Here is a 27,892-nt window from a genome sequence, read left to right on the forward strand (position 1 = left end):
GGCAGTGCGGGCAGGGCAGTCAGGGCCGCTGTCCGCGGTGCTGAACGCCCGGCGCCGCCTCTCTCCGCGGTGCTGACGGCGGGGGCGGTGGGGGGGCGTTGTCCCGCGCTGACCGCACCGCCCGCCGCCCGCGGCCCCGTAGACAGCAGTCGGTTCCCGCGTTGCCGCACCCCCCCCCCCCCGCTGCCCTGCTCGGCCCCCCCTCGGCGGGAGGGGGCAGGGCAACCGGTCCAGCACCCCCCCCGCCCCGCTCCTGCCTGCGCTGCCGGCACCGGCGGGCGCACGTCGGGGCCCGCGGGCGGGGGACGGGGACGCCAGTGCGGCGTCGGGGGGGGCAGCGGGCCCCCAGGGTCGCGGACGGCGGCGCCGGCGGGCGGGTAGGGGAAGCTTCTGGGGTCCCCCGGGCCGCCCCCGTCGGGCGGGGCGGGCGGAGGGGCGGCCCCGGGCGAGGAGGAGGAGGAGGAGCCGGCGGGGCCGGGGGGCGGCAGGGCGGCAGCGCCGCGCAGTGCCAAGCGGCGGCCGGTGCCGCCGCCGGTGCCGGTGCCGGGATGGCGCTGGAGCGGGCGCTGCTGGCGGCGCGGCAGGGCGACGTGGAGGCGCTGCGGGGGCTGCGGGCGGCTGGGCTGCTCCGTCCGGGGCTGCGGGACGCCCTGGGCGCCTCCCCCGCACACCACGCCGCCCGCGCCGGCCGCCTCGCCTGCCTCCGGTACCTGGCGGCCGAGGCTGCGCTCCGCGGGGACGCGCGGGCGCGCAACGGGGCCACGCCGGCCCACGACGCTGCCGCCACCGGCAACCTCGCCTGTCTCCAGTGGCTGCTCACGCAGGGGGGCTGCGGTGTGCAGGTGCGAGCGGGGGCGCGGGGGTGGCGGGAGGGGGTCAGGACCCCCCGTGGGTGCGGGTAACCGGGGACACTCTTCCTGGCTCCACGTCGGGGGGAGAGGGTCGGTCCTGGACTCCGCAGCTCCGCCGCCGGTGAGCCGGGGTCCCGCCAGCGCAGGCAGGACACCGACGTGCAGAGTGGGTTGCAACCGGAGACCCCCCGGAGCCCGGCTGGGCTCAGCCCCGAGGGGGGCACAGATCCCCCCCTGGGGCCGCGCCCGGGGTCGCCGGCCCCTCCCAGGGTTACACAACGGCGGGACTGGGGCGGTAAGCGGCTTGCCCCAGGGCCGGCCAAGAGCTAACGATATGTGACGGGACAGGACCAGGACGGAGAAAGAGGAGGCGGTGGAGGGGCTGGTGGAGGGGATTAAGCGGGAAGGACAGAGTCAGCATGCTTCGGCAGCCTCCTGGCCAGGGCCCAGCTCTGCCTGTGCCCCGCCGAACACAGAGCGTGGCCTAGTGGGGTTCGGCGGCACAGCGGGGCTCAGCGGCAAGCCCCTGCCGCAGAACAAGGGGGGCTTTGTGCAGTGCTCACCGTGTGCAGATGCAAGCCCCGCCGGAGGGCAGATGCGCTTGTCCCATGGCCCCTCCAATGGCCCGTCCCCTCCCTCTGGCCCTGCTCCAGGCAGACGGGACCTCGACCCCAGCCAGCCCACCCTCCATGGGCCCAGCTCCCAGATGGGGGATGCCCTGCGGCCGCCCGCGGTCCCCAGTCCTGTGCACGCTCCTCTGTGCCAACGGCCGCCCGGCTTCCTCCTGCAGGACACAGACAACTCCGGTGCCACCATCTTACACCTTGCAGCCCGCTTCGGTCACCACGAGGTGATTGACTGGCTCCTTCGCTTCGGGGGCAGTGACCCCACGGCAGCCACTGACACAGGAGCGCTGCCTGTCCACTACGCCGCGGCCAAAGGGGATTTCCCTTCCCTGCGACTCCTCTTGGGACACTGCCCCAGGTAACGGCCCCTGCTGCCAGCGGGCACGACGGGCTCCACGCCAGGGGCTCACCAGCCCACCGGCAGGAGAGGGGCTGGTGGGGGAGCGGGGTGCCCGCTGCCGCCCCATCCCTCCCTCCAGCCACCAGGCAAGTTGCCAGCGCTGGGGATGGATGCCACAGCCACCATCGTCCCCCGGCTCCAAGGGCAACGCAGTGGCGTTATCAGGCTGGGCAGCCACCTGCACCTTCTTTATGGCCCAGAGAGAAAGGGCGAGGAGGAGAGCTGCAGCGCTGGCAGAAATATTGCCGCTGGCCGCCGGGTCGGTTCCCTGGGCTCCTGGCGCTGGGTGATAACACAGCCGCCTTTGTCCGTCTGCCGTTATGTAAATGGATTAGGCTGCCCGCCGAGGAGAGGCCTCTCCCCGTGTTGGAGGCGACCTTTCCGCCAGCCCAGGGCTGCGGGCATCACCGGACACGGCAGCCCTGCTCAGCCGCACCATAGCGGCAGGGTCCCTGCTTCACCTCCTAAGTGGCACCCGGGGCCACGCTGGCCCCCAGGGTACACAGCATGGCAGCCCACCGGGCACAGGGTGCCAAGCCTTGCCACGGGGCTGTGGCAGGTGATTAGGTGGCCCCTAATCTGATTTCCCGTGGTGGGCAGAGTCTGCTAGAAATAACACACAGCCCCAGCCGAGGTGGAGCCCAGGCGATGTGCTGTTGCCCCACACTGTGCCCAGTGGGCTCAAGGGCTGCAGATGTGAAGGGGTGCACAGCTACCCCACATCCAAGGGGGTCCTGAGGCAGTGGGAGGTGAACCAGGGCTCAGCAACCCTCTGTCCCTGGGTGCCACGACCCCAGGACCCCCAATCTTCTCACCAGCCAGGGCCACAGAGCCCGTTGCGGGATCCCTGTACCCCCGTGGCACTCACCACCTGCCCCTGCTCACCAGCTGCCAGCAGCCTGGCCCTTTATCCCCAGCTCAGCTGTGGGCACCTGTGGGGATTAATCCACCGTGGCCCACAGCCTGGCCCGGCCCAGCTGTGGCTCCCGGTCAGTGCTCGCGGTATCGGCCCCGGTGTGGCGCAGCGCTGGCGGCAGCCCTCCCGTGTTGGCTTTCACGCTTCTTGCCGGGGTTGCTCTGCTGCCGTCACTGCCTTCCCCCTGAATTATTTAGGGCTCACCCTGCTCCAGGCCCTGTCCCTGTCCGGCAGCTCCGTTACAGCCACGAAATCCAATCCCCATGTGGCACCACAGGATGCTACCGCTCCCGGCCCACCTTCGCCCTGGCCTCGCAGGGTCCCTGGCAGCTGGTGGCCCGGCATGGGGTCGCAGCCATCTGGCAAAGCAGTTTACTGGTGCTAGCCCAAGAGGCTTAACCCCTTCCCGATTAGTGGGAAACAGCAATCAGGGGCTAAAGGTGTGCTCATGCCTGCACCTTCCCCCATGCCCTGGCCCCAGTCCCTGCTCGGGGAGTGCCCAGCAGCGTGCCGGCCGGCACTGCAGTGCCACAGGGCAGGCGCCCTGCAGCACGGCGTGGCGGGAAGGCAGCACTGGCTGCAGCCCATCTCACAGTTACAGGGATCAATTATTAAGGGCCCGTGATCATTGTGATAACAGAGAAGAGTATTTATTGCTCTTCCTTTTTTAAATATTGAACAGGTTTTTTTATGGAGCACTTAATAAAACAGCTTCCTGCACAGTGGGGATGTGGGATGCAGGGATGTGGGATGTGGGGATATGGGATATGGGAATAAGGGATGTGGGCTGTGCGACTGGGGAAGCACAATGCAGGATGTGGGGATGCCAAGGCCCACCAGGATGGCGGGGGGATGCCTGTGCAGGGGGCAGCAGGGCCGGGCAGCACCATGGTGCAGGTCAGCCTTTCCCTGCCGGCTCCCCCACGGCTGGTGCTGCCTAAGCCGCTTATTTTAAAAATACTGCTAAATTGCAGTGTCCAAAAACAGCCGGAGGAAGGAGCTTAGCCTAAGCAGGCTGATTAACTTAGTGACCTCCCACCGCAGCCACCGCCACTGCGCAGGGACCCAGCAGGGAGCCGTGGGGTGGAGGGCTCCCAGCACATGCCGCCCACGCTGCCCAGCCCAGGCGCTGCCCTGCCTGCCCCCAGCTAGCGTGTCCCCTGTGCTCTGTGTGTGCCCCCCGGCCCGCATGTCCCCTGTGCCCTGTGTGTCCCCTGTGCTCCCACGTGTCCCCACAACCCGTGTGTCCCCTGTGCCCACCCGTCCCTCTGTGCTGCCAGCAGCGGTGGCTGCGCATGATGGGTGCTGTGTCCCGCTTGCAGCACGCTGAGTGCCCAGACCAAGACGGGGGCCACCCCGCTGTACCTTGCCTGCCAGGAGGGCCACCTGGAGATCATCCAGTACCTGGTGCAGGACTGCGGGGCTGACCCCCATGCGCGCGCCCATGACGGCATGACCCCGCTGCACGCCGCCGCCCAGATGGGCCACAACACTGTCATCGTCTGGCTGGTAAGCGCTGGCTGGGTGCGGCGTGGCACAGCGTGGGGCTGGCGGCACCGGCACTAAGCCCACCTGCCCACACAGATGAGCTTCACGACGGTGAGTCTGTCGGAGCGGGATGCTGAGGGGGCCACGGCCATGCACTTCGCTGCCAGCCGTGGCCATGCCAAGGTGCTGAGCTGGCTGCTGCTTCACGGTGGGGAGATCACCACCGACAGCTGGGGCGGCACGCCACTGCACGATGCTGCTGAGAATGGCGAGCTGGAGGTGGGTGCCGGCAGCCAGCGGGGTGCTGGGATGGCGGGCGGCGCCCTCCAGCCCTGCTACACATGCCCCCCTTCTCCCCAGTGCTGCCAGATCCTGGTGGTGAACGGTGCTGACCTCAGCGTCCGTGACCAGGACGGTTACACGGCGGCCGACCTCGCTGACTACAATGGCCACAGCCACTGCGCGCAGTACCTGCGCACCGTGGAGAACATGGTACGGCGGTGTCCCACGGCCGAGCGCACCGGGAGCACGCAGGGCCCGCCCGGCTGCTCCCGCCCCACCGCTTGACCGTGTGGCTGTGCTAGCAGAGTGTGGAGCACCGCGTGCTGTCGCGAGACCCCTCGGCAGATGGGGAGTGCCGGCAGCCCGACTCAGGCATGTCATCACCCAACACCACAGCGTCGGTGCCCCAGGCGCGCTTCGAGGTGGGGTCCCCTGCAAGCACCCTCTCCAACTACGACTCCTGCCACTCCAGCCAGTCCAGCACCGGGGAGAAGAGGGGTGGCCCACCAGGGGCCCCCACCGCCCGTGAGTGTGGGGCTGGGGAGTGTGGGGCGGGGGGCACGTGGCCAGCCCCCCCTGACCCCCTGCCCTGTGCAGGGGTGCCGGAGCCAGCGCTGACGGACATGCAGGCATACATGGACATGCTGGACCCTGAGACGCAGCCGCGGGGCCGGGGGCCGGCAGTCGAGGGCCCACCACCACCACCACCCCCTGCCTTCCCCCCACCGCCGCCCCCGCCTCCCACCGCCCGGCCACCCCCGCCACCCCCTGGCTACCCTGCGCCTGCACCCCCTGCTGCCCTCCACACCGCCGACATCTATGTGCAGGCCAAGAACAACCTGCGGCACGTGGAGAGCCAGGCGCTGCACCGAGAGGTACGGCCCCGCGCACTGTCCCCATGCACAGCTGCTCCTGGCCATGCAGCTCAGGGGATGGGGACCCCGGGGGGGGACAAGCCACCGGGCACCAGTCCCCCACAGGGAGCTGTTAGCTCTTGACAGCACTGGGAGGGGACAGCCCCAGCTTGAGGCCACATGCCCGCAATGCTGGCACACACTATGGGGCCGGGGTGCAACCGGCAGCGAGGGCACAATAAGTTGGGGCTGGCAATGCTCCAGTGCCTCCACGGCACTGGGCGACTCTGCTCCACCCCAGCGCTGGCTGGGGCACCTGGTGGCAGTGTGCAGGCTGGCGCATGGCCGGCCATCGCAGCCGCACCCATGTGGCCCTGGTGATGCCACCGGCACCACACCGAGTGGGGCGTGGGCGGCTGCACAGGCTGTAACCTGAGCGGGCGGCTCCGGTGTCGCCTGCGCCGCAGGTGTCGGGTGGCACAGCTGGTGCTGCCAGGAGCTGAGAGGGCTCAGCCGGGCGTGCACAGGTAAGAGGGGTGCAGCCCCTGAGGCGGGCTAGGGGGGCGTAGGGCTACAGCGAGCTTGGGGCCGCCCTGAGCCCCTACTATGGCTCTTGCCACCCCACTGGGGACAGGAGCCTGGTGCACGGCCATGGCGGGGGCACCGGCAGAGCCCAGCGCCACAGGGAACAGGGGCACATGGGATAGGGGGTCTCAGCAGAGCAGTGTGTGCCAGGCCCGTGTGGGGCTCGGGACCCATTGTGCTCATGCATGGCCCTGCCTCGTTAGCACTTATGGGGGTAACGAGTGGCCCTGCCCAGGGCTACAGAGCCGGGCTGCCCTGGGGAGGCGCGGGTGTGTGCCAGCCGGGTGCCAGGGCGGTGCGGGCACCCCATGCAGGAGGGCTGAGCGGCACGAACCCTCGCGCCAGACTGGGGCTGGGGCTTCTGGAGCAGAAGCCAGGCTTGGCACAGCGCCCACGGCAGCTGGAGCAGGAAGCACCGAGCTGGTGCTTGTTGACTTAGCTGGGGCTGGTGGCGGCGGTGAGTGCCCAGACTTGCCGTGCAAATGCCACAGGCAGAGGTGGCGCACAGGGAAATTCAAATAGTGGGCCCCCCCGGCATGGGGAGCGGGGCTGTGCTGCCATGGCACCCCAAACCCAGGGAGTGGGCACGGCCCCCTGCAGTGCCAGCGCTCGGCAGCACAACCCGCAAAGCTGCTGCGGTATGCGCTGGGGTGAGCCGAGGCTGCGCTGCCTGAGAGCCCCGTTCAGAGGAAGGTTTGGAACTAGGCCCCAGCCCCGCAGGGGATAAGCTCGCAGTAATCCGCGGGGCCAGGACTCGGCACTCCTGTTCCCAGGGGGTTATCCCGGGGGAGGCTCAGCCGGAGTCCTGGCCGCAGGCTATGGGGGTGACAGTGCCAGGCACCGATGGCACATGCTGCCACCCCAGCATGCAGTCCCTGGTGCAGCTTCATGTGGCTCAGACCCCTGGGACATGCGCCTGCCATCCCCCCAGCCTGGGGTCTGCCCCAGAACCACCAGTGGCACAGCCCTGTTCCACCACAGCTCTGCCCCAGGGCCACCCTGGTCACAGCCGGGCACAGCTGCGCTGAGCCACGCTCCCCATTTCAGCTGGCGTCGCGCGAGAGCAGCCCCGAGGGCCTGCACCGGGCTGACTCCACCAGGCGGTCGAGGAATTTCAGCAAGCAGCCGAGCACCGGCGACTACTACAAGCACCTGGGGCACAGCACGGCTGAGCAGCCCGGCCCGCGGCGAATGGCGCACAGCGAGGAGGTGAACCCCCGGCCCCGCGCCGCGAGCCTGCACATGGCTCAGCGGCACCAGCACCAGGCAACGCCTGCCCGTGCTCTCTTTCAGGCATCGCCCATCTCGGCGGACGCGATGCGCAATGGGGAGAGCAAGCCCGACAACGAGCTGCCGCCACCCCCGCCACCCCCGCCACTGCCCGATGCTGCCTGCCCGCCACCCCCGCCGCCGCCCCCGCCGGCCGATACCCCCGCCGCCCCCCGTCGCTCTTCCTCCTCCACGGGAAGTAAGTGGCGGGGTGCCGGGCGGGCATGGGGAGCGGTCCCGGGCACAGTCCCGTCGGCTGTACCACAGTGCCAGCCACCCTGGCGCGTTTCCTCCTGCGGTGCTGCAGCCACGCGGCTTCTGACGGCCTCTCTGTCCTTCTCTCCTCCGGTGTCGGCGCGGGGGCCCCCATGCCCACCCGCCCCCGCCTGCTTTCACTGCTGGCCGCTTCTCTTCTCTCTTGTCTCGCGGTGGCCAAATCCTTCCTCTGCCGCGCGCCCTGCGCCACTTCTCTGCTTCTCCCCCTAGGAGGAAAGGCGCTCAGGCAGATGAAGAGTAAGTACCGCGGCCCCGCGCTTCTCCCTGCTCAGGGGGTGCCCCAGCGCGGGGCACGGCCAGAGGGGCACGACCCAGCGCCATCCCACGCCAGAGCCACAGGGCATTGACAGCCGCCGGGGCCAGCAGCAGCCCACGGCCCTCCTGCCCGCCGAGCCCTCGCTGCCGCGTCGCCAGGCCGGTGTGCCACGCGGGTGCCCCGAATGCTGGCGTGGGGCTGCCAAAGCCGCCGGGCAGGGCTGGGCAGGCGGCCAGGGCCCCACGCCCCCTGTGGCCCCCGCGGCCCCGCCACCGGCCCCGCACACAGAGGGCCTTTGTTCACGCTCAGCCGGCTGGCGTGACCCCACCACGTGAGCGCACCGGCCGCTCCCCTGCCGCTGATTGCAGCCGGCGGGCTTGGCCGCTGCTCGGCGCCCGCTTTATTAGCGCCGGCTCCCAGGGCTGGAGGGTCTCAGCCGGCACTGGATGGCAGCGCGCACGTCCCGCTGGGCCCTCAGCACCCGCAGCCGTCTGGCCCCGGCGCGGCGCAGCCGAGCAGGGCGAGCTGCAGGCGGCGGCGGCAGGGAGGGGGCTCTGCCTTGGCACGGCACCATGGGCCATTAGGGACCTGCGCATGGCTGGCACGGACGGTGGGTGCTTGCGGGGTGGGCAGCACGAGCGGTGGTGCAGGCATCCCTGGGGCACTGCCGTGCCCCGGTGCCAGTGCCATGCAGCCCTTGGGGCTCAGGGCTGGCTCAGGCTGTCAGTGCGGTGCTGCCAGGGGCTGCGGGGGAGTGTAGGGGTTCTACAGACCCTGGTGAGGTGGCACAGGGCTGTTCTGCTGTGCCAGGGCTGCCACCAGCCACAGACCCATCCCTCCACAGCCTGGTCACTGCTGTCGCAGCACAGTGCCACAGTGTGGGTGGCACCTGGGGCTGTGGCTGTGCTGGGGCCCCAGGAGCTGAGTGCTGGGGTGCTGCTCCAGCAGGGTCCCATGGACCCAATAAGCTGGATTTTGGGATGCTTGTCTCATGCACCTGGGTAGCTGGGTGCCAGGCTGCTGAGCGCTGGGTTGTCGCTCTGGTGGGGTCCCACGGACCTAGGGAGTTGGATGCTGCAGTGCTGTTCCTATAGACCTGGTGAGCCTGGTGCCGGGGTGCTGGTCTGGCCGGGTCCCATGGACCCAGGGGACTGGGTGCCAGGGTGCTGATTCCATGAACCTGGGGGGCTGGGTGCTGGGATGCTGCTCTGACAGGGGTCCCAGGGGCTTCCGGGTCTGGGGGGAAGTCAGCTGGCCACCCTGCCACCCCCATGCCCCGTGAGCCCCAGGACTGCTAGTGGCAGGATCCTTATTGCCCACCCTGCCTCCTCCCAGGCACCAAGTCCTTCAACATGATGTCCCCCACCGGTGACAACTCGGAGCTGCTGGCCGAGATCAAGGCTGGGAAGAGCCTCAAGCCAACGCCGCAGAGCAAAGGCTTCACTACTGTCTTCTCCGGCAGCGGCCAGGCAGGGGCCAACGTAGGTGGGGTGGGGGGAGGTGGGGGCAGGGGAGCCGGTGGCATGGCACAGTGCAGCACAGCGACCACCCACCACCCTCCCTTCCTCCTTCCTCTGCAGGCAGAGTCTCCGGTATCCTCCCCATCACCCACCAGGACGCCCACCCCACCAGCCACCCCTGAGGCGACTGGGCCACCACGCTGCCTGCCAGGGGGCTCGCCAGAGCCGGTGCTGAATGGGAGCTCACCAGTGCCAGCAGTGGGTGCTGGGGCAGCGGTGGAGGTGGAGGGACTGGTGCCGAGCCACGACGAGCAGGGCCGGCCCATCCCTGAGTGGAAGCGGCAGGTGATGGTGCGCAAGCTGCAGCTCCGCATGCAGGAGGAAGAGGAGCAGCGGCGCAAGGTAGGAGGGTCCCGCGTGCTGTGGCGGCGAGCATGGCGCGGGCATGGCCCAGCGGCTCAGGACCTGGCGAGACAGCATGTGTGGCACTACCTCCGGCTCCCGGCTGCTCCGGGGGACCTCCCCACCCGCATGCAGGGGTGTCGTGCCCTGGGGGTGCCGTGTGCGGCCGAGGCGGCACGAGGTGCGTGTGGCGCAGCCTCAAGAACCCCTTTGCCCTCTTTCCCGCCGCAGCCCGGGAGCCGCTCGCCACCCCCGTGCCAGCACGGGCCACCTGCCCGCAGAGGCACGCTGGGACCCACTGGGCAGCCAATGCAGGAGGAGGACGTGCAGCACCTGGAGAGGCAGCTGGGGAGCCTGCGGGTGATGCACAAGGTGCAGCCGGTGCAGCCAGTGCAGCCGCTGCCAGAGCGGCTGAAGGAGGAGCTGCTGCCACTCCTGCCGCTGCCTGCTGCCCCTGTGCCCCAACACTCTGCCCTCGCCTGCAAGGACCCACCCGCGCACGGCAAGCAGCCAGCCGCACTGCCCAGGAGCGTGACCGCACCACCGGCCGCCCTGAGGGGCCAGGAGGGCCCCAGGTCGAGGGGAGCAGTGGGAAGCCCCAGTGCCCAGCATGATGCCCAGCGTGAGATCCTGGGCTGTGGCGTCTGCGTCCGCAGCCTCAAGGCCAACTACGAGGGTCCAGTGGGGGCCCCCGCACCCCTCCCCAGGGTCACCAAGCGCAAGCGGGCTCAGTCTCCCAGCAGCACCCGCCAGCCAGTCCTGGAGGAGGAGTACAGGGATGGGGCACTGCGGTGCAGCCGGCCGGCACCGCCAGAGCCGAGCAGCCCACGGGAGAGCACCAAGGCATGCAAGGAACGCACCGTCTCCCTCTTCTTGGAGCACTGGAAGAAGCGGGCACTGGCGGCAGTGCCAGGCGAGGAGCGGCCGCGGTGGCCAGGAAGGCGGCGGCCAGCAGTGGGGCGGCTGCTGGCCCGCTGGAGGAGCGTTGCCTGCCGGGTGCCGGGGCGCCAGATCCGGCGGCTGAGCCGCGCTGCGGTGCTGTACTGGCCCCAGCACTTCCTGCCCCGCGTCAGCGGCTCACCCATGCCCCACGACAGCCTCCCGCTTGACCTCTTCATGCTGGGCTACTTCCAGCTGCTGGAGATGCCGCTCAGCCCTGAGGAGCGGCGCTTCCGCCACCTCCTTTGCTATGAGATGTTTGACCGCTTGGGCAGCCACAGTTGGCATCACGTCCGCCACTTCCACCGCGTCGCACTGGAGCGGGTTGAGGCCGGCCACTACTCCTGGCTTGATGGCTTTGAGGATCTTGTGGAGGAATTTTTTGGAGATGGCCCCGCCATGGTGGCGGAGAGTCTGCCAGAACCCCCTACTGTGGCCCCGGGAGTGGAGCAGGCGGCAGTGCCGGTGCCGGTGCCAGAGCTGGGAGAGTTCAGCGAGGAGGATGTCTGCCGCTTCATTGACCGCAGCTTCTCCTTCTGGAAGGAGAAGGAGGCGGAGATGTCCGACACCTGAGTGTGGCGGGATGCTGCAGGCTGTGCCAGTGGTGTGTGGGTCTGGCCGGGAGCAGGCGCCGGGGGCAGCAGGACCCGGTGCCCGGGTGTGCTCAGCTGCCTCTGTGGCTCTGGCAGTGCCACGACTTGGCTCGGCGGAGGGCTCGGTGTTGGTTCGCACAGACCTGGGCGGAGGTTGCGGTGTGCTGCTTGCGGTGGCTGTGTGTTGTGCGGGGGGGCGCAGCACCGAGGCTGCACTTCCCTCTGGCGTGGCGTTTGCGGTGCCGGGGCGGTGTGGGCCCCCGCGTGTCAGTGCAATAAAGCTGTGGTGTGCTGCGAAGGGCTGGCCGTGCCGCACCCTCCTTCCTCCTCCCCGCGCCGGCAGAAGGCGGGCAGTGAGGGGTGACATTGGCGAGCTGCGTGCTGGCCAGGAGCGTGGCTCAGCCCAGCTGCCAGCGGGATGTGGTGCCTCTTGCTGGGGCGATGCCGCTGCTCCGTGGTGCCAGTGGCGAGGGTGGGCAGTGCCGGTAACGCGGCTGTCTGTTGCAGGAGAAGGAGGAGGAGGCACGCCTGGCCAGCATGCCGGCCTGGAGGAGGGACATCCTGCGCAAGAAGCTGGAGGAGGAGAGGTGAGCCAGGGCCAGGGGACACTGCACTGGCCAGCCATCCCTGTGGCTCTGCTAACCCCTCTCTTCCCTTTGCCTTCACAGGGAGCAGAAACGGTGAGTGCCGCAAGCCCCTTCCCTGGGTGGGCAGGAGGGCACGGCGGCTTCGGCAGCTCTAGTGACTATGGTGCCCCGTGCCCTCCGCTGCCGAGCAGGAAAGAGCAGGAGAAGCTGAAACGGGAGGAGGAGGAGAAGGAGAAGGAGCAGTCGGAAAAGCTAAGGACTCTCGGGTACGATGAGACAAAGCTGGCACCCTGGCAGCGGCAGATCATCCTCAAGAAGGGGGACATAGCCAAGCACTAGCCACGCCACACCGCACCCCGGCTCTTCACTGCGGGAGGAGGCCAGCAGGTCCAACCACGGACCAAGACATGCCTCAGCACCCTCCTCCCGCTGCGGATGGCCGCGTAGCCCGACCTGAAGGAGCCCCCACCACTGCCACCCATAGCCCCCGTCCTGCTGCCGCCAACCCGCTGCTGCCCTGTGCAGCCCTTCACAAAGCAAGCTGCCGTGGCATGGGGCACCAAGCTCCTTGTGCACCGCCCAGCTCGAGCGCTGTGGCTGGGCTCGCCATGCTGCCCAGCTCCCCATGCCGTTGTGGCCGCGGCATGCTCACCTCCACTCCCGCCCCTCCCACCTCTGGAGCTACTCGAGGCCGGCTCCTGGCTCACCTGCGCCCTGGACCGCCTGCCTTTCCAGCAATTAAAACGATAAACCCTGCCAGCAGTGCCCCGCGCCTTCCTGGGGCTGCCCACGCCAGACCCCTGCCTGCACCATGCTGCACCCACCGCGGCGCCCCCATTGCCCGTATCGCCCCCATCACCCACATCGCCACTATCACCCACATCATCCACATCACCTGCATCACCACCATCACCCACATTGTCCTCATCCCACCTGCGGTGGCCACATCACCAGTGGTGGGCCTGATGCCAGCGGTGCCCCTGTACCTGCCTGGCTGGTGCAGCCCCGGGAAGAAGGGCCAGAGGCCAGTGGACCGAGAACACGTCACTTTATTGGGGCAAGGACAGGCGCGCCCGGCAGCAGGCGGCCTCGAGAACTATCCCATGGGTTCGTGGCGGGCTCGGTGCCCGCTCGTCCCGCGAGCGGCCGGGCAGCCGGCATGCTGGGGCGGGAGGTCCTCCCCGGCCCTGGGAGCAGGGGGACATAAATAGGGGGGGGCAGGTGGGCAGGAAGGGGACATAAAACTGACATAAAATGTCTACACCGCATAAGTAACAATACTTAGGGGTACAGCTCCGCTGAGGCATGGGTGGTGGTGCCGGGGGGGATCAGGGGCCTGCCGGCAGGCTCCGGCGCAGCGCCTCAGCGCATCCAGCCAGCTCCATGCGTTCCAGGGCAGCGAAGACGCGGTCGAGCGTGGCGCTGGTCTGCTGGCACCAGCGCTTCAGCATCTCGTACTGCTGGTCGCGGATGTGGGCCACCTCCAGCTCCACCAGCTCAATCTCCGCCTCCCGCAGCTCCAGCACCCGCATGAACTCCTTCCAGCGCCGCACCGGCACCGCGTCGATGACAGCATAGAGCTGGCTGCCCTGCAGCAGGGTGCCGCGGGGCTCCAGAGCGGCGGAGGGCTCGCCACCCAGGTGTGCCGTGCCACTGGGCTGCTCCCGCAGTAAGGCCTCGTGCTCGGGCTTCCATCTTGCCGTGCTGGTGGCATGGCCTGTCACCTGGGAGGAGCACGGCTGGGTCTGGCACACACTGTCCCACCCCTGGGCACTGACCTGGCACCACGGCGTGGCCACAGCCCCGGCTGTGGGGATGGCCACCTGTGCCGGGGGGAAGGGGCTGCCTGCCGGGGCACCGTGCCGGAGCCACTTCCTCCTGTGGTAGATGGCAAGGGCTCCCAGGAAGAGGGGCCCGGTGAGCGCCAGCAGGATGTACTCCAGCCCCGAGCCTGCAAGTAGGAGTGGGGGCACCCCTGTCAGCCAGCCAGCATGGCATACCCCACACCACCGCCCCCGGCCCTGCCACCTCCACACCTTGGCCGCTGCTGCCGCACACCTGCTGGCACTCCTTGCCACAAGTCTCTGGGGCACTCCTGCAAGCAGAGGGGAGCCACGGGCGCTGTGCTGCACCATGGCCACGGGCCCTGCACGCGTCCCCAGGTGGGGCACAGGGAGGGTCAGTCAGTGCTTACGTGCGGCACGGCCGGCACTCGCTGCCCTCGGCGTAGAAGTCAGGCTTGCAGCTCCCACAGAGAGTGTCCTGCGCCTCTGAGCCTGGGGAGAGTGCGGGTGTCAGGCAGGGAGGCACAGCCGGTGCGGGGGCACACCATGGACCCGCTGGCTGCACTCACAGGGCCGCTGGATGAGCCGCCCGGTGCAGGGCTGGCACTGCTGGCAGGAGAAGTCGCTGCAGTGCTCGTCAAGGCAGCGACGGAAGCGGCCGGGCTCACAGCCGCAGGCAACGTTGCTGGTGGCCGAGCAGTTGCTCAGCACGCTCTGGAAAGCTGCAGGAGATGGACGGTGAGCGGCAGAGCACAGCGCTGCGTGCCACAGCACAGTGCTGCGCAGCATGGCATGGCACAGCGCAGCATGCCGCCGGCTCACCTTGGCGGTCGCACTCATAGCAAGCCTGGCATTTGGGGGAGGTGTTGGGCTGGGTGCGGAAGGTGCCGATGGGACAGGCAGCACAGACACTGTCATTGCCATGGCTCGAGCAGGGGCTGAGCAGGAACATCCCTGCGGGGACAGTGGAGTGACAGGGAGCATGGCCACCTAGGGCGATGTGCCCGGTGCGCCATGCTGTGCTGCACCACCTAGGTGGCTCTCACCTGCCGGACACTGAGTGCAGCACCGGTGAGCCCCATGGATCCAGTTCATGCCGGTGGGGCATTGGGGACTAGTGGCGTGCCTCCGTAGGCGGGTGGGCCGCCGCACCGGGTCCCACTGCCCCTCTGGCATGGCACAGTCCTGGCACCCTGGGGGCTGCGATTCACTCGCTGCCAGCCACAGCGCTGCCAGGATCACCTGCAGGCAGGGAGAGGGCAGGGATGCAGGCAGCTGGTGTACCCCAGGAGCCATGCACCTCTGGGGAGCAGACCTCAGACTGTGCTCCCCACCTTTCCAGCCACACATGCCAGGCTGTCTGAGCCAGAGCAGAGCCCAGCTCGGTGCCATACAGACACTGGTGCCTGCGCCGGGCAGGACGGCTGGAGCCGCAGCCCCGTGCCTGGAGCTGCGTGGGTGTGTAGCCCTGGGGCCGGGAATGCCCCACGACCGCCCCTGCACTGTGCTTTCCCCAGCATACCCAAGCCAGTGGCTTCCTGCTGGCGCCACAGGGCACACACACCACAGAGGCCACCGTGCGGGAGTCAGGCACATGGGCTGCCGGCGGTGCTGGTGCTCCTGCCCACGGGATGGCCAGCCCGGGGAGGCTGCAGCAGCCATGCGCGGGAGGGTTGGTGCTGCCAGCATTGACTTTCCTGGGGTTTATCTCCCTTGCAGAGGAGACAATTTCCTCTCCGAGAGGAAACTGTGCTCGGCTCATGCTCTCCCCGATGCTATCGCGCCTTGTACGTGCATCCCAAACTAGGTCACTGCTCCCCGCCCAGGGCACTGGGTGCTGCACCCAGGGGAGCCCCGCTCCCTGGACGGCCCCAGCGGGGGCGGGGAGGGGGTGCCCATGCCAGCCCTGGGAAGGACAGGGGGCCAGGGAGGGCCTCAGTGCCGGCAGTGTGGGCAGGGAGCCAGGGGATTCCTCGCTGGTGGCTGGATTTCCCAGCTGTGATGGCCCCGATTACAGCAGCTGAATCATTTTCTATTAAATCCGTCGCCGCCAGCGGACTGGAAACTGCGCACGGGCCGCCCCACTTGCTAAGCGCTGCCGGCAGATCGGGGCGGCTGCCTCGGCCCCAGCTGCCAGCGGCACGTCTGAGTCACCGCTGAGGCACAGCCTTCCCATGGTGGGGCCCTGCCTGCAGGCCCTGCAAGCGGGTGGCTGCCCCCTTCCCTGGTGCGGGGAGCAGGTGCCCCACGGGCAGGGGAGCCGCTGGCACAGGTGCCGCCCCAGCGCCAGCTGTGCGGCGGGGAGAGCCACCGTTTCCTGTGCCGCGCAAGCACCACCTCTACCCGTAACGTGGCCCAGGTGAGACCTCTGATCCCAGCACCCGTGTGCCAGGGCAGCCACCTGCCCACCCCCAGGATGGCCCCCGGCGGCTGCCACCACCGGCAGCCCCGACCCACGCCCGCGGGCTGATGGCACAGCCAGTCTCTGCGGCAGTGCCCTGCCTGCAGCCCCGTGGCTGACCCCACAGTTCCCATGGCCATGCCTGCAGTCTTTGTGGCTGTGCCGCGCTGCAGACGCTTCGATGTGGCAGACCCCAGTCCCAGGCTTTCAAGCCAGTGTGTGGGGGGTGGGGGGCAAGCGCTTTCGGCACGCTTGGCAGTAGGTTCACCCCACCCCTCTCCTCCTGTACACCCCCCGTGGCCATGGCCCCGGGGCACCCCGCAGCTGGTGCCAGGGCACCACGGGACCCCGGCGCCACCACACTCACCCAAGCCACCCCCAGGCAGCAGCGCTTCATCCTTGCGGTCGATGCGGCTGGGTCATGCCGGGGCAGCGAGGGGACCAGGGTGGTGGACACAGTGGGGTGTCGGGGCAGCTCAGAGCCCGGGCAGGGTGCCCCGGCACCCCATGGCTGCCACTGCCGGCAGTGTGTGATGCGTGGTTAGTGAGCGCCAGCCCTCCCCACACAGGCTTTTACACCCAACTGCGGCAGGAGGAAATGCTTTTTTGGCAATGAGTCCAAGGGGTGAAAAACCACATGACACGAGCAACGGGCGTGGGAGGGACCTGCACTGCCACAGGCCGCCCGGCCACCACCCTCCCTTTCCCACTGGCATGGACCCACTGTGGCCAGGGGGACACAGGGGGCACAGGGAGCAGGGCTGACACCCCTCCCCAGGGCTCCATCCCCTCCCCGAGCCCCAGGGCACGAGGCTGGAGCCACCCTCAGCCTCACCATGGTGCCTGCCCTGGCAGAGCTCCCTCAGCCACCCCACGTGCCCATCACGGTGCTGCTCAGGCATAGGGTGCTGCCGCAGCCGAAGGAGAGGCGAGGCAGGCGCGAGCATGCACCAGCTGGGTTTATTGCTCGGCCGGGACGTGGAGCACAGCCCAGCACGGGACAGTAGCCGGCCCTCCGGCCACTGCCACGTCCCCCCGTGGCTCTCACGCTCCGGCCCCGGGCGCTGCCTTCCATCTCACCCCACAGGGCAAACTCTGCCCCAGCCAGACCCTGGGACCCCAGCCCAGCACTGTGCCCTCCTGCCACCAGCCCCAGCCTCCTCCCCAGACCACCTACAGCACCATGCTGCCAGCGCCGCATCCCTCTCAGCACCTTCCTCACTCACCGCTGCCAACATCATCATCCCTTCCTCACCCACGAGAGCCACCCCACAGCACCCTGCAGCCCCCTGAGTCCCCAGGGCCCCCTACCCGACACACCATGGGGCAACTGGCCCCTGACCGACAACCCTCATCTCTGTGGACAAGGGTTCGGCCTGAGCCATGTGCTGTGTCCGTCCCCGCTCTGGGAAGAAGTGGGCAGCCCTGCGCCGCCGTGCCCAGGCACGTCCTTGCCGAGAGGACCAGTCTGCATCCCCATCCGTGCCCCCACTGGCGCGGCATCCCAGCACCTGCTCTGCCCAGCCCTGGCGTTACACTACAGTTAGAAGCGGGAGCAGCTCCTTGGTGTGGCCACGCATCCATCCTTGCCGCCCCGGCAGCTCTCAGACCTCCCTGCAAGGCACAGAGCAGGAAGAGATGCCCTCAGCGCCGGGACCCAGCCCCCGGCCGCGGCGAGCATCGGGAGGGCCGGAGCATTCCCCAGGAACACGTGGGCAGGGGTGCGCTTACGAGGCAGTCAGCGTGGAGTTGAGCAGCAGCGTGGTCCGGATCCGGTAGAGCTGTGCTAGCGTCAGCTTGCGGTGCTGTGCTGACTGCGGGTCCGAGAGGGTGCGGCGGGCAGCAGGCGGGGGGTTGCGACTGAGCTCCCCTGGGAGGGATGCCGGACTCTCCACCAACTCCTCCAGCTCTGAGAGCTCGGAGGTGGAGCTGCTGCTGCTGCCAGGGGCAGCCGGGGGGCGGGTGGCTTGGCTAGTCCGGGGAGGGCCACCACAGAGGTCAGAGAGGCTGCGGCTCTGGCTGAGGGGGGCTGGGGGGCCGAGGGGCAGGAGCTGGGGCAGGCTGGCTTCTGACTTGGACTTGAGCACTCTGGCTGGGCAGGGCAGGCGCTGCACGGGCGCCTGGCGACGCAGCCGGGGTGAGGGGGGCCGCGGAGTCGGCGGGGGCTCCCGTCTCTCCTCAGCCGCCCCCTCCGGCTGCTGGCCAAAGTCCCGCAGCGAGGCAGGCGAGAGCGTGCCATAGGCGCTGTCAATGGAGGACGAGCGGCAGCCACCGGCCGGGGGGGCCATGCCATGGGGCAGGGGTACAGGTAGGGCACCCGTGGCCAGCTCCTGGGTTAGGGTCTCAGCAGAGGTGGGGGTGTCCGTGGAGATGCCGGTGCTGATGGAGGAGCCGTCCGAGGTCGAGCCAAAGGGCCCCGCATCCCAGTCCGGGGAGGAGAGCTCGTCACCGCCGTCTGCCACCACCACGGCGAGGGTCTCAGTAGAGCCGTCAGAGGGGCTGCGGGGGCAGCAGGGTGAGGAGGGGGCTGCGCTGGGACAGGGGTGCACGGGGCCCCCCTCCCGCTCCCTACCACCGCTGCGAGTCCGGGCTGGCGCTGCCATGGCGCATGACAGTGGGTGAACTGGCAGCTGAGGCACCACTCTCGCCATCCTCCTCCTCTTCCTCCTCCTCCAGGCGCCAGCGCTGCCGTAGCTGCTGCAGCAGGTTCTGGGAAAAGGAAGACATCAGAGAGGCACAGGGTCCCCGCGGGACCCCTGCCTGCCCCCCACGCCCCTCACCTGGGCATTGCGCACCGCCTCGACCCAGCTGCGGCACAGCAGCTGCCCACTGGCCTGGAAGGTGTAAGCGGCCACGGCGCTCCCCAGCTCATTCAGGTAGATGAGGAGGAAGGAGCCTGTGGGCAGGGGCTGTCAGCAGCGTCCAGGGACCCCACCACGGCCCCCATGACCCCAGTGCCACTCACCTGGGTCCCTGAGCTCCCGGCAAACCACTTTGTCCACCAGCAAGGGCTGCCGGACCACCTTGGTGCGCTCAGCCTTCTTGAGAGGCTTGGTGATGAGGAAGAGGTCAGTGAAGAGGAAGCAGTAGACGTCCATCTGGGGGCAAGAGCAGGGCCATGGGCACCGGCCAGCTCGGCGAGTGGGGGTGGGAGGGCAGGGCCAGAGGCTCCCCATCCCCTGCAGTCCTCACCTTGCTATCTTTACCTTCCCGCATCCGCAGGCTGCCCTCAAGAAGGAGCTGCCGGGTGTCCTCTGGGGACGTGCCAGGTATGGGGGCCGTCAGGTCCAGCCGCAGAAATTCCTTCAGCAACTGCCGGGAGCCCCCAGCATCAGTGCCAGGCATGGCATGGGGTGGTATGGGACGTGGTGGCATAGGGTAGCATAGCATGGGATGGCTTGGCATGGCATGGTATTGGGTGGTATGACATGGTATGGGTTGGCTTGGCATGAAATGACATAGGTTGGCATAGGACAGCATGGTTGGTATGACACGGCATGAGGTAGCATGGCATAGGATGGCATTGAATAGTGTGGCATGGCATGGCAGCTCTGCCATGCCCATCCTACCTTGTCCACCTCATCCGTGCTGCCCTCCACCACCTCATACGTGTCAATGCGGTCGAGGATGGCAGCCAGGCGCTGCCGCTCCTGCCGCTGCCGCATCCGTGAGTTGATGTGGTTGATGAAGTGCTCCACAGAGCCAATCTGCAGCCGGGGCAGTGGGTGTGATGGGCTGGGGGGGACGACCCCACACTGAGCCCTGCTGCCCCATGCTCCCAGCCGCTTACCATGGCAGTGATGGCGTCACGGGCTCGCGGGTCGTCGGTCTTCTTCAGCACAGACTTGAGGAGCAGCGGGTACTTGGTGAGGCGCTGGTGGGGCTTCACCAACATGTCGCTCAGCTTCAGGCGGCTGCACTGCTCGTGCTTCTCGGCCCACTGCAGCACGCAGGCGTCAGCCCTGGCTCCAGCCCCGGCGCTGGCCCTGGCTCCCACCCACTCCCCTTACCGTCACGTAGGCACGGAAGAGCTCACTGTCCCGCAGCAGCGCCCGCATGTACTCCATGCAGCCCTCCTCCTCCATGCAGTACCGCACGTAGGGCTTGAAGAGGGAGCCAAACTGGGGGGACGCAGGGGTGTCATGGTGGGCCACAGTGCAGCATGGCCCCCACCAAGGCACGGAGTGCCCACTCACCATCTTGAAGCCGTCAAGGAAGTCGATGGGGTCGAGCAGTGCCCCAGTCTGGCGCGCCTTGGCCAGCACCGGGGCCATGACACCACGCCACAGCTCACGGTGCAGCCGGATGATCTCCCCAATGTTGCTGAAGAGCCGCTCAGCATCCACCTGTGGGGATGAGGCAGGCAGCCACTGGGGGCCACGGCAGGCACCCTCACCCTGCTGGCATGGCCAGGCTGGGGTCCCATCCCCTACCCGGGGGTGCCCAGCACCTGCAGCCCCTCACCACTCACCTCGCAGAGCAGCCCCGACTCCTGCAGGTTCAGCAGGCAGCAGAGGAAGAGCTGCAGGGACAGAGTGGGGATCCGGTGGGGTGCAGCTGTGGCCCCCAGCCCCCCGCCATGGCACAGCACAACTGCTGCCGGCACTCACATCAGTGATGACTTTGAGCTTGCGGATGTAGGTGGCCTCGGTGTGCAGCAGCTCCCAGATGGCTTCCTGCTGGTGGCACTGCCGGCGCGACAGGGCCTGCCAGGCTGAGTGTCAGCACCGTGCTGGTAGCTGGGCAGAGCCACCGTGCCCCTCCAGCCCCCCTGGCCCTACCTCAGCGCCCCGGATGATCTGCTGCCAGCTATCCTCCAACACCAGCCCGGCCTCGTCCCCATCCTCCTCCCAGGAGTCGCGGTCGAAGCGGAGCTGGGGCGGCAGCTTGGGCAGCCCAAAGGTGCCGTAGGCGTGCAGCCTGCTCGCCAGCTGCTCCAGCTTCTCAGTCTCCTGGCCAAAAGCAGGGGGCAGAGCGGCTGGGCAAGGGGCCAGCAGGGACATGCCACAGACCCCCTTGCCCTAGCCATAGAGCTGGGGGTTCTCGAGCCCCAGAAGGACTCAGCTCTGCAGCATCGCTGCAGGCAGCTCCCGCACCCCCTCCTCTTGCCCACGTCCCACCTACCCGCCCAAAGGAGCCGGTGCCAGTGCCAGAGCCGAAGAAGCCGCTGAAGCGGCTGGCGGCGCGGTTCTTCCAGGTGTCGGTGCCGTTGGCGGACGGGGAGCTGCCACCATGGGGGGCTGGCTCAGGGCTGGGGATGCTGGCGTCCCCCAGGAACTCCATCATGTTCTTCCTCCGCCGGCCCGGAGCCTGTGGCAGGGATAGCCGGTGCCCCCCCGGGTCAGCACCCAGCACCACGCGCCCAGGCCACCGGGATTAGGACAGAGGCACAGTGGAGCACGATACTACAGCAGGGCTGACCTCGAGTACCCATGGACAGACAAACACCCAAATGGGACCCCTGGGCCGCAGGGTCCCCTGGCCATGCTCCCCTGCCCGCACTGACCTGCCTACCTGCATCCCGGGGGCGCAGGGCCCCAGGTGCCGCCTGGCCAAGCCCAGCTGGTCGTGGGCAAGAAGCCCCGGCAGCGTGGGGGCTCAGGACATCCCGCGGGGCGCAGCACCCTGGGCAAGCCCCCGCCCAGCCGCGCTCCCAGCTCGGACGGCAGAGCCGGAGCCAGGCAGGCAGTGGCCGGGCTCCTCCGAAACAAAAGGAGGTGGGGCCAGCACCGAAAACCTAATTTCCCTCCTCACCAGAAAAACTAACCAGAGCCGAACAATTCACCGGCAGAGATCAAAGCCCTCCCAGCTGGCCGCGAGAGCTGGGTCACAGCCAAGTGGCTCCTGCCAGCCTGGGCACCGCTGCATTGGATGCCTCCCCACATATCCCCGGGCCATGCTGGAACGTGGCCACTGCCATCTCTGAGCCCCAGCACAAAGGGCAGCAGGGCCATGGCTCCCCGCCTGCCACCGGGCCACGGGACATGGCACACTGCCACCGCCACCGCCGGTACGGCCCCACACCCTGCCACATCCCTGGCTCCAGGCAGGGAGACCCACCGCAGGCACCATCCCCGTTACTCACCATGCTGCTGTGTCCCCAGGCGCCCGGGCCGGGGCCAGCCCCATTGCCCTGGCACGGCTTAGCTCCTGCCTGTCCCCAGGAAGGCAGTCGGGGCCGAGCCCCCCGTGGGGGTGGTTGGATGCCTGCTGGCCCCCCAATCCCCGCCCTGCTGGGGCCATGCTGGTCCTGCAGCCAGGCATTGTAGTGCTGGACGCGGGCAGCCACTAGCCCTGGCCACACAGCCAGCTTGCCACCTTCAACAGCTGCCGGTGTGGGGCCAAGCACTGCATCCCCCCCACCGGTACCACCGGAGCCGCTCCCCGCGAGCGTGGCAGCCTGCTCCCACGGGGAGTGGCAGGAGCCCAGCCCCACGTCTTATCTGGTGCCAGGGTCCATGGGGCAGGACCAAGCTGTGCTCAGCAGCTGCCGGGCGCTGCGGTGAGAGGAGAGACGGCAGGTAGGGTGAGTCCCGGGACCAGGACGGCACTGAGCAGCTGCCACCACCAGGGCTCCCAGCAATCAGCAAAGGCTTCTTGCCTTTGCTCTGGTGCCAGCCTGCATGTGTCACGGCCACAGGGCTGGTGCCACTGGCTGAGCTGGTACGCCTGGCACAGGGCGCTGCCCGTGCACGGCCACTGCAGCACAGCCAGGAGCCAAACTGGCGCCTGGGAGCTCCGGGGGGTCTTCAGCCTGCACCACACAAGGCCATCCAGGGGATGCCATGCCATTGCCCCATGTCCCCATCTTTGCAGCAAGGATGGCTATGGGGGGATCCGCACCCTGCCACCCCCTCCCCAGTTTCTCTCCCTGGGGCTGCCACCAGCACTCACCAGGCTGTCAGTGCCCTCTCGGTGTCCCAGCACTGGTTCTGGCACCGGCCTGAGGAGCACAGCAGTGCTGACGGGGTGCAGGATGGGCAGGCTGGCCATCCTGGCATCCTGCACCGCCTGCTCCACCTTCAGCTCATCCCCGGGCTTAGCTGCGGGAGGGAGCATCAGGTGGTCAGAGTCCCCTGGGAGTCCTGGGGCTGCCGAGCCTCCTGCCAAGCCCCCATCGCACCTTTCACCCGCAGATAGTGCCCCCCAAAGCGGTATGCCTCAAACTGGAGGGAGAGCGGTGTGTGGGACTGGTCCAGGTAGATGTCCACCTTGCTCGGCTCAATTGCCTTCCTCTCGAAGACCGGCAGCAGCACCTCCCTGCGGGGACACAAGGTCCATGTCAGTCTCTGCATCCGTCCCCGCGTCCATCCCTGCATCCGCTCCTGGCAGACTTACCCCAGGGACTTCTTCTTCGGGGCTGGCACAATCTCCGCCTCGATGTCAACGCTGAGGTCAAACTTCAGGGTGAAGCACTCCTTGCTGGGGTCCTGGGGGGAAGTGGCAGCCGCTTGCCCAGGGGTCCCTCCTGCCCAGCGGGGCCATGCTGCTGCCCCGCAGAGCACCCCAGGGAGAGGAGCCAGTGCCTTACGTCCGTGTGCCTACGCCGAGCCTTCTTTTTGGGCAGCTTCAGCGCCGAGCTCCTCCGCTCCCTGTGGGCACACAGGGTGGGCAGGGTGATGAGGATGCCACGGGCTGGGGACGTGCAGGGGACATGCAGGTCTGGGGGCTCACCCTCTGCTATCCACTGGTCCCTCCTCCTCCTCCTCCACATCGGAGACAGGGCTGGTTCGTGGGGGGCACGAGCGCGTCGACATGTTGCGGGCCAGGATGGAGCCTGCAAACGGGCATTGAGCTGGGCTGTGCTGGGACCCCCAGCCCTGTGCCGGCTCCAGCTGCATCCCGCTCCCACCCCTGTGCTGCAACAGCCCCGAGCGCATCCCATTCACATTGCTGCGCCATGCTGGACCTGAGCACATCCCGCTGCTGCAGAGCCGCCTGGAGCAGTGGTGCTGGCCCAATCCAGCCCGGCTCACCTTGCAGGGGCAGGTTAAAGCGAATGTGGCCGTCGAAGTGCATGGCGCCATGGAGGCGGCCGTCGCAGAGCTCACACAGGCTGAGGGGGCCACTGCCGTTCAGCTGCCGGCACTCCACGTGGTGGCATACCTGCGGGCACATGCATCAGCTGGGCACAGGCTGCCTGGGGGCTGCTGGCCATGGCATGCCAGCAGGAGGGACAGGCAGCACCACAAGCGGCAGGGATCCCCCCTTCCCATTCCCAGCTGCTGCTGACACGCTGCTCACAGGCAACGCAAAGGCCGGAGCGGGTGCAAGGAAAGCAGTGGGAGCAGGATACAGCCATGAGGCAGGAGGTTCTGCACTGCAGAGCCCCCTCCCCACTCTGCCACACTGAGCAGGGACCCCAGGAAGGCTGCACATGCCTGGGCGCGGGGAGGGGGAGCTGGGGGACAGCCACCTGTGCCCGTGCCACCCGCACCTTGCCGGGTGCCGGGGAGGCTGCGCTCCCGTGCTGCAGCCCTTTGTGCTGGTGAGAGCAGCATCCCCGCGGCAGGACAGAGGAAGCAAGTGTCTGCGGCAAAACAATGCTCGAAGCCGGCGCGTTTCCTCCGATTGTGTGCCGGCCGCAGCCCTGGCCCCAGCCCTGCTAGGCATTCACAGCAGGTTATTTTTAAACCCCTGGCCAGGCCCCCAGTGCAGTGCACGGCCTGTGACCCCCAGCCAGCACCAGCCTCACTGATGGCTCTGGCTGGTCCCACTCCCGGGGACTGCGGTGCTGCCAGCCACTGCCAGCAAGCCCGGTGCACTGCTGGCATGTCCCCGTCCCCGCGTGGGACCCCTATCACTGCCCTGCGTTCGGATGGGTGCGAAGGGCTGCCAGGGAGGAGAGAGCCCTGACTGGGCTTGCCTGCAGTATGCCGTGCTGCTGTGGGGAGGAAGCGCCCGTGCAGCTCCAGCCGCCCCCGCTTCCTGCCCTCCTTCCTCCCGGCGCTGCTGAGGTCAGAGCTGACGTGCTCCCACCACCCGCGCGCTCCCCGAGGGGCCGCCAGCCTATCCACGGCACCCAGCACCACAGCACTCGCCAGTGTCCTGCCATGAGGCAGCTACAGCCCCGGAGATACGCCGGCCTTACCACCAGCCAGGACACCCCGTACCCCTGGCCTCAGCCCTCCTCCTCTCCCGCTGCGTGCCCCAGCCGAACAGTGTCATGGCTGTTGTGGCACCTGCGGGACGTGGAGCAAAGCCTTGGGCTCCAGGCAGTGACTGCAGCTGGCGTTCACTTGCTGGGGACCCTCTGGGACCCTCAGCAGCTGCCCCACTAGGGCACGGGACTCCCCATCCACCCTGTGCCTGTGGCTCGGCCCCAGGCTCATCCCCACAGGAGGGGCTGAGCAGGATGCCCAAACCCCTCTGGCCACCCCAGGGACCAGCTCCTGGCCCCACTGTGCTCCCACCACACAGCAGCTTCACCCTCGGCAGCTGCCCCATGAAGCGAGGTGGGACACGATGCAGCTCTGTACCATGGCAGGAGGAGCCCCCAGCCCCGTCAGGACCCCCTGCCCCATGCTATCTGCCAGGCACCATTGGGTTCTTTGGTGACAGCAGCTGGGTGGCCCCAGCAGGTCCCTCCCAGCGGTCCTGGCTGGGTGCTGGGGCGGCCACATCCCAGCACCACGTGTGCCCCCGGCGGCGCTGGCCCCGCTACCCCAACCGGGCAAACAAAGCACAGCAGCACACCTCCTGGGGTGGCCAGGCTGCCGTCCTGCCTGCTGCACCAGAAAGACACCGCCCACGGTCCGGCGCGGGGACCCCAGGGACTCGGTGTGTGGGTCCCGCCTGGCCCCGCACCTGGCCAGCCGGTGGGAGAGAAGGGACCCTAAATCCGCTCTGGCATCATGTTAGTGAGCAGGGGGACAGACAGGCTGGGGTGGATTAGCCCCAATCACATCAGCTAGGAGAAATGGGCAAGCTGCCGCCATGCCATTAAATGCCGCAGGGCTGCGACGCCACCAGGGAATGCATGCCCAGCTGGGGGGACATGGCTGGCAGGGGGCTCTGGCATGCCAGGGGGGCTTCAGGGAGCAGCAGGTCAGGCAGAGCTGCCAGCTGCCCCTTCTCACCCGCAAGACTGACACTGGGCACCAGCAGAAGGCAGCTGCCCAGCTTTACCCACTGGCCACGAGACCTACCTTGGCTGCCCTCCTCTCGCCAGTGCAGTTGGGGTTCTGGCAGCGCAGCACCGTCTCCTCTGGTGGGCACAGTTCGGCTGTGGGAGAGAGGGGGAGGTCAGTGCCCCAATGCCGTGGTGAGCCCCCTCCAGCCCCACTCCCCGACCTGCCCGCACAGGGGGCCGTGCCGAGGCTCCCTTGCCACAAACTGTGGGTTTAAGAGCTTGGCAAAGCACCTGGGCCCAGCCGAGGCAGGGCCTGCCTGCCCTGCAGCCCATCCAGGGGGATGCAACCCCATGCCCAAGAGCCAGTGCTGCATCCCTGCTAAGGGAAGGCACTGCGCGTCTCACAGCATCAGGATTGGGCACCTACTGCCCGGCACCCCAAGTCGCAGACCTGCTCCTGCGGGGCCAGCACGGACCAGGGCTGCAGCAGGAATGCTAAATCTGCCACTTGTCAGCCCCCAAAGGGGCTTAGAGCCACGTTAAGCTTTGACAATTAAATCAGCCTTGGGAACAAATCCTATTCTGAAGGCTTTTATTATGCGTCTCATCTAATCATTTAAAAATAACAGACTCCGGATGGCTCACGGCAAAAGAGCAGCACGACACCATCCTGCAGGGCAGCCCCACTGCGGGGCAGGCAGACTCCGATGGGAAGCCGCCCCCCCAGGCACCGAGCCGGTGCAGGGGTTGTGGAGAGGCCAGGCGGCACAGCCGCACCGGACAGTACGGCCACACCGCCCCAGCAGCAGGGCAGCCGGCACAGGGGCTTCCCCCGCCACACCACTCCGCTCTCCCGCATCCTTCCTGCCAACAAAAACAGCATCCACGCTGGCCTGAGCGGGACCGCGGCCAAGGCTGGGGTTAGGCTCTGTGGGAAAAAAAACCCGCCTTTTGGGGCAGCGCCGAAACGCCGCTTCTGCCCAGAGAGGCAGAATCAAGGGGGACCGGTGCTGGCCACCCCAGTTGCCGGCCAGGGGGCAAGCCCAGGCACAGGCAGGGCTGGCCGTGGCGGCAGGGCCTGCGGCGGCGTGGCGGGCGCTGCTGGGAGATGGCGCAGGAGCAGCCGGGCAGGGCTCGGCTCACCGCCCCCCAGAAGAGGGCTGGGAACCCGGGCTGCCGCGCTGCCCCCGCGGCGGGAGCACAATGAGGGCTCTGTCCCCGCGGCCGCCCCGCAGCGCCCGCCGGGCTGGGCCGGCCCCCCGCCCCCCGCCGCCGCCGTTTCACTTGACCTATCTGGAATAATAACGGAAACAAATAAGAAATTCTTTCACGCACCCAAGGGAAAGTTTTCCAAACTCACCGAACACTCGAGTCCCCCGGTGCCAGGGACCAGCCCGACACCGCAGCCGCTGGCACGGCAAGAGCTGCGCGGCTCTTCCCAAACGCTGACCCTGGCGGCAGGTCACGCACGCACCAGGGCCTTGGGTGTGCTGGGTGGGAGCTTCTCAGCAGGGAGCGTGCCGAGGGAGCCCCAGCTTCCAGCAGAGGCAGGAGGGTGTCCGGGTCCCGTCCGGACACTTCAGGGGCTGGAGGAGGGATCCTGCCCCACCAGCTCCTCTCCCCAACTGGTCACCTGCTCCTCCTCCTGCTGCTGCCGGCTGTGTTATCGCACCCAGCTCTCCCAGTGACGGCAAACAAGTTTGAAACCGGACCGTGCTTGCACCAGAGAGTGCCGCAGCAGCTCACTGTTTCAGATATCCGTCTGTGCCGGGAAGGAGTGGTACCGGCAGCACAGGGTGGTTTTACTTGGTGCTCCCCAGCTGCACCTACAGCAACCCCACTGCAGCATCT

At 68.3% G+C, this 27,892-nt stretch overlaps 3 protein-coding genes across 7 annotated transcripts; 1 reads left to right on the top strand and 2 right to left on the bottom strand.

Annotated features, from left to right (window-relative positions):
• Positions 1–548: 548 nt before the first annotated feature.
• On the top strand, positions 549–12,534 carry ESPN (espin). 2 transcript variants are annotated; one of them, XM_075113890.1, is made up of 15 exons: positions 549–842; positions 1,642–1,835; positions 4,116–4,302; positions 4,378–4,560; positions 4,642–4,773; positions 4,869–5,088; positions 5,176–5,438; positions 7,050–7,211; positions 7,296–7,470; positions 7,758–7,784; positions 9,139–9,284; positions 9,384–9,665; positions 11,705–11,784; positions 11,866–11,877; positions 11,976–12,534. In XM_075113890.1, the coding sequence occupies exons 1-15, from the start codon at positions 549–551 to the stop codon at positions 12,121–12,123; spliced, it is 2,505 nt and encodes an 834-aa protein (XP_074969991.1). In that variant the 3' UTR covers positions 12,124–12,534. The 2 variants fall into 2 exon arrangements, with proteins under 2 accessions (XP_074969991.1, XP_074969992.1); XM_075113891.1 differs by lacking the exon at positions 7,758–7,784.
• Positions 12,535–12,815: 281 nt separating this feature from the next.
• On the bottom strand, positions 12,816–16,827 carry TNFRSF25 (TNF receptor superfamily member 25). Of its 2 annotated transcripts, XM_075113770.1 has the most exons (7): positions 16,337–16,827; positions 14,615–14,810; positions 14,391–14,522; positions 14,138–14,290; positions 13,979–14,060; positions 13,821–13,879; positions 12,816–13,735 (listed from the first exon to the last, which is right to left on the bottom strand). In XM_075113770.1, exons 1-7 carry the CDS (start codon positions 16,364–16,366, stop codon positions 13,113–13,115), a joined length of 1,275 nt encoding a protein of 424 aa, XP_074969871.1. In that variant the 5' UTR covers positions 16,367–16,827; the 3' UTR covers positions 12,816–13,112. The 2 variants fall into 2 exon arrangements, with proteins under 2 accessions (XP_074969871.1, XP_074969870.1); XM_075113769.1 differs by lacking the exon at positions 16,337–16,827 and having other exon boundaries at positions 14,615–15,183.
• An 85-nt stretch (positions 16,828–16,912) lies between these two features.
• PLEKHG5 (pleckstrin homology and RhoGEF domain containing G5) lies at positions 16,913–26,199 on the bottom strand. 3 transcript variants are annotated; one of them, XM_075113767.1, is made up of 21 exons: positions 26,118–26,199; positions 23,946–24,075; positions 23,644–23,746; positions 23,501–23,561; positions 23,308–23,399; positions 23,093–23,229; positions 22,864–23,012; positions 21,094–21,279; positions 20,751–20,921; positions 20,580–20,675; positions 20,441–20,491; positions 20,166–20,315; positions 19,980–20,090; positions 19,760–19,909; positions 19,539–19,676; positions 19,162–19,281; positions 18,935–19,067; positions 18,750–18,865; positions 18,542–18,678; positions 17,701–18,468; positions 16,913–17,583 (listed from the first exon to the last, which is right to left on the bottom strand). In XM_075113767.1, exons 2-21 carry the CDS (start codon positions 23,986–23,988, stop codon positions 17,574–17,576), a joined length of 2,922 nt encoding a protein of 973 aa, XP_074969868.1. In that variant the 5' UTR covers positions 23,989–24,075; positions 26,118–26,199; the 3' UTR covers positions 16,913–17,573. The 3 variants fall into 3 exon arrangements, with proteins under 3 accessions (XP_074969868.1, XP_074969867.1, XP_074969869.1); XM_075113766.1 differs by lacking the exon at positions 26,118–26,199 and adding an exon at positions 24,386–24,463; XM_075113768.1 differs by lacking the exons at positions 22,864–23,012; positions 23,093–23,229; positions 23,308–23,399; ... (2 more) ...; positions 23,946–24,075; positions 26,118–26,199 and adding an exon at positions 21,484–21,611.
• Positions 26,200–27,892: the final 1,693 nt, after the last annotated feature.

This window comes from Phalacrocorax aristotelis, chromosome 19 (genome assembly GCF_949628215.1).
Source record: "Phalacrocorax aristotelis chromosome 19, bGulAri2.1, whole genome shotgun sequence".
Lineage (NCBI taxonomy): Eukaryota > Metazoa > Chordata > Aves > Suliformes > Phalacrocoracidae > Phalacrocorax > Phalacrocorax aristotelis.

Coding starts and splice junctions, on each gene's coding strand:
- ESPN (XM_075113890.1), top strand. CDS start 549: ATGGCGCTGGAGCGGGCGCTGCTGGCGGCGCGGCAGGGCGACGTGGAG. Junction 4,774..4,868: donor TGCGCACCGTGGAGAACATG/GTACGGCGGTGT, acceptor CTGTGCTAGCAG/AGTGTGGAGCACCGCGTGCT. Junction 9,666..11,704: donor AAGAGGAGCAGCGGCGCAAG/GTAGGAGGGTCC, acceptor TGTCTGTTGCAG/GAGAAGGAGGAGGAGGCACG.
- TNFRSF25 (XM_075113769.1), bottom strand. CDS start 15,164: ATGTGCCTGACTCCCGCACGGTGGCCTCTGTGGTGTGTGTGCCCTGTG. Junction 14,523..14,614: donor CTGCACTCAGTGTCCGGCAG/GTGAGAGCCACC, acceptor CTGTCCCCGCAG/GGATGTTCCTGCTCAGCCCC. Junction 13,880..13,978: donor GAGTGCCGGCCGTGCCGCAC/GTAAGCACTGAC, acceptor CTCTGCTTGCAG/GAGTGCCCCAGAGACTTGTG.
- PLEKHG5 (XM_075113767.1), bottom strand. CDS start 23,988: ATGCACTTCGACGGCCACATTCGCTTTAACCTGCCCCTGCAAG. Junction 21,280..22,863: donor GAGAGGGCACTGACAGCCTG/GTGAGTGCTGGT, acceptor TCCCTGCCACAG/GCTCCGGGCCGGCGGAGGAA. Junction 19,282..19,538: donor GCACGGATGAGGTGGACAAG/GTAGGATGGGCA, acceptor GGCTCCCGGCAG/TTGCTGAAGGAATTTCTGCG.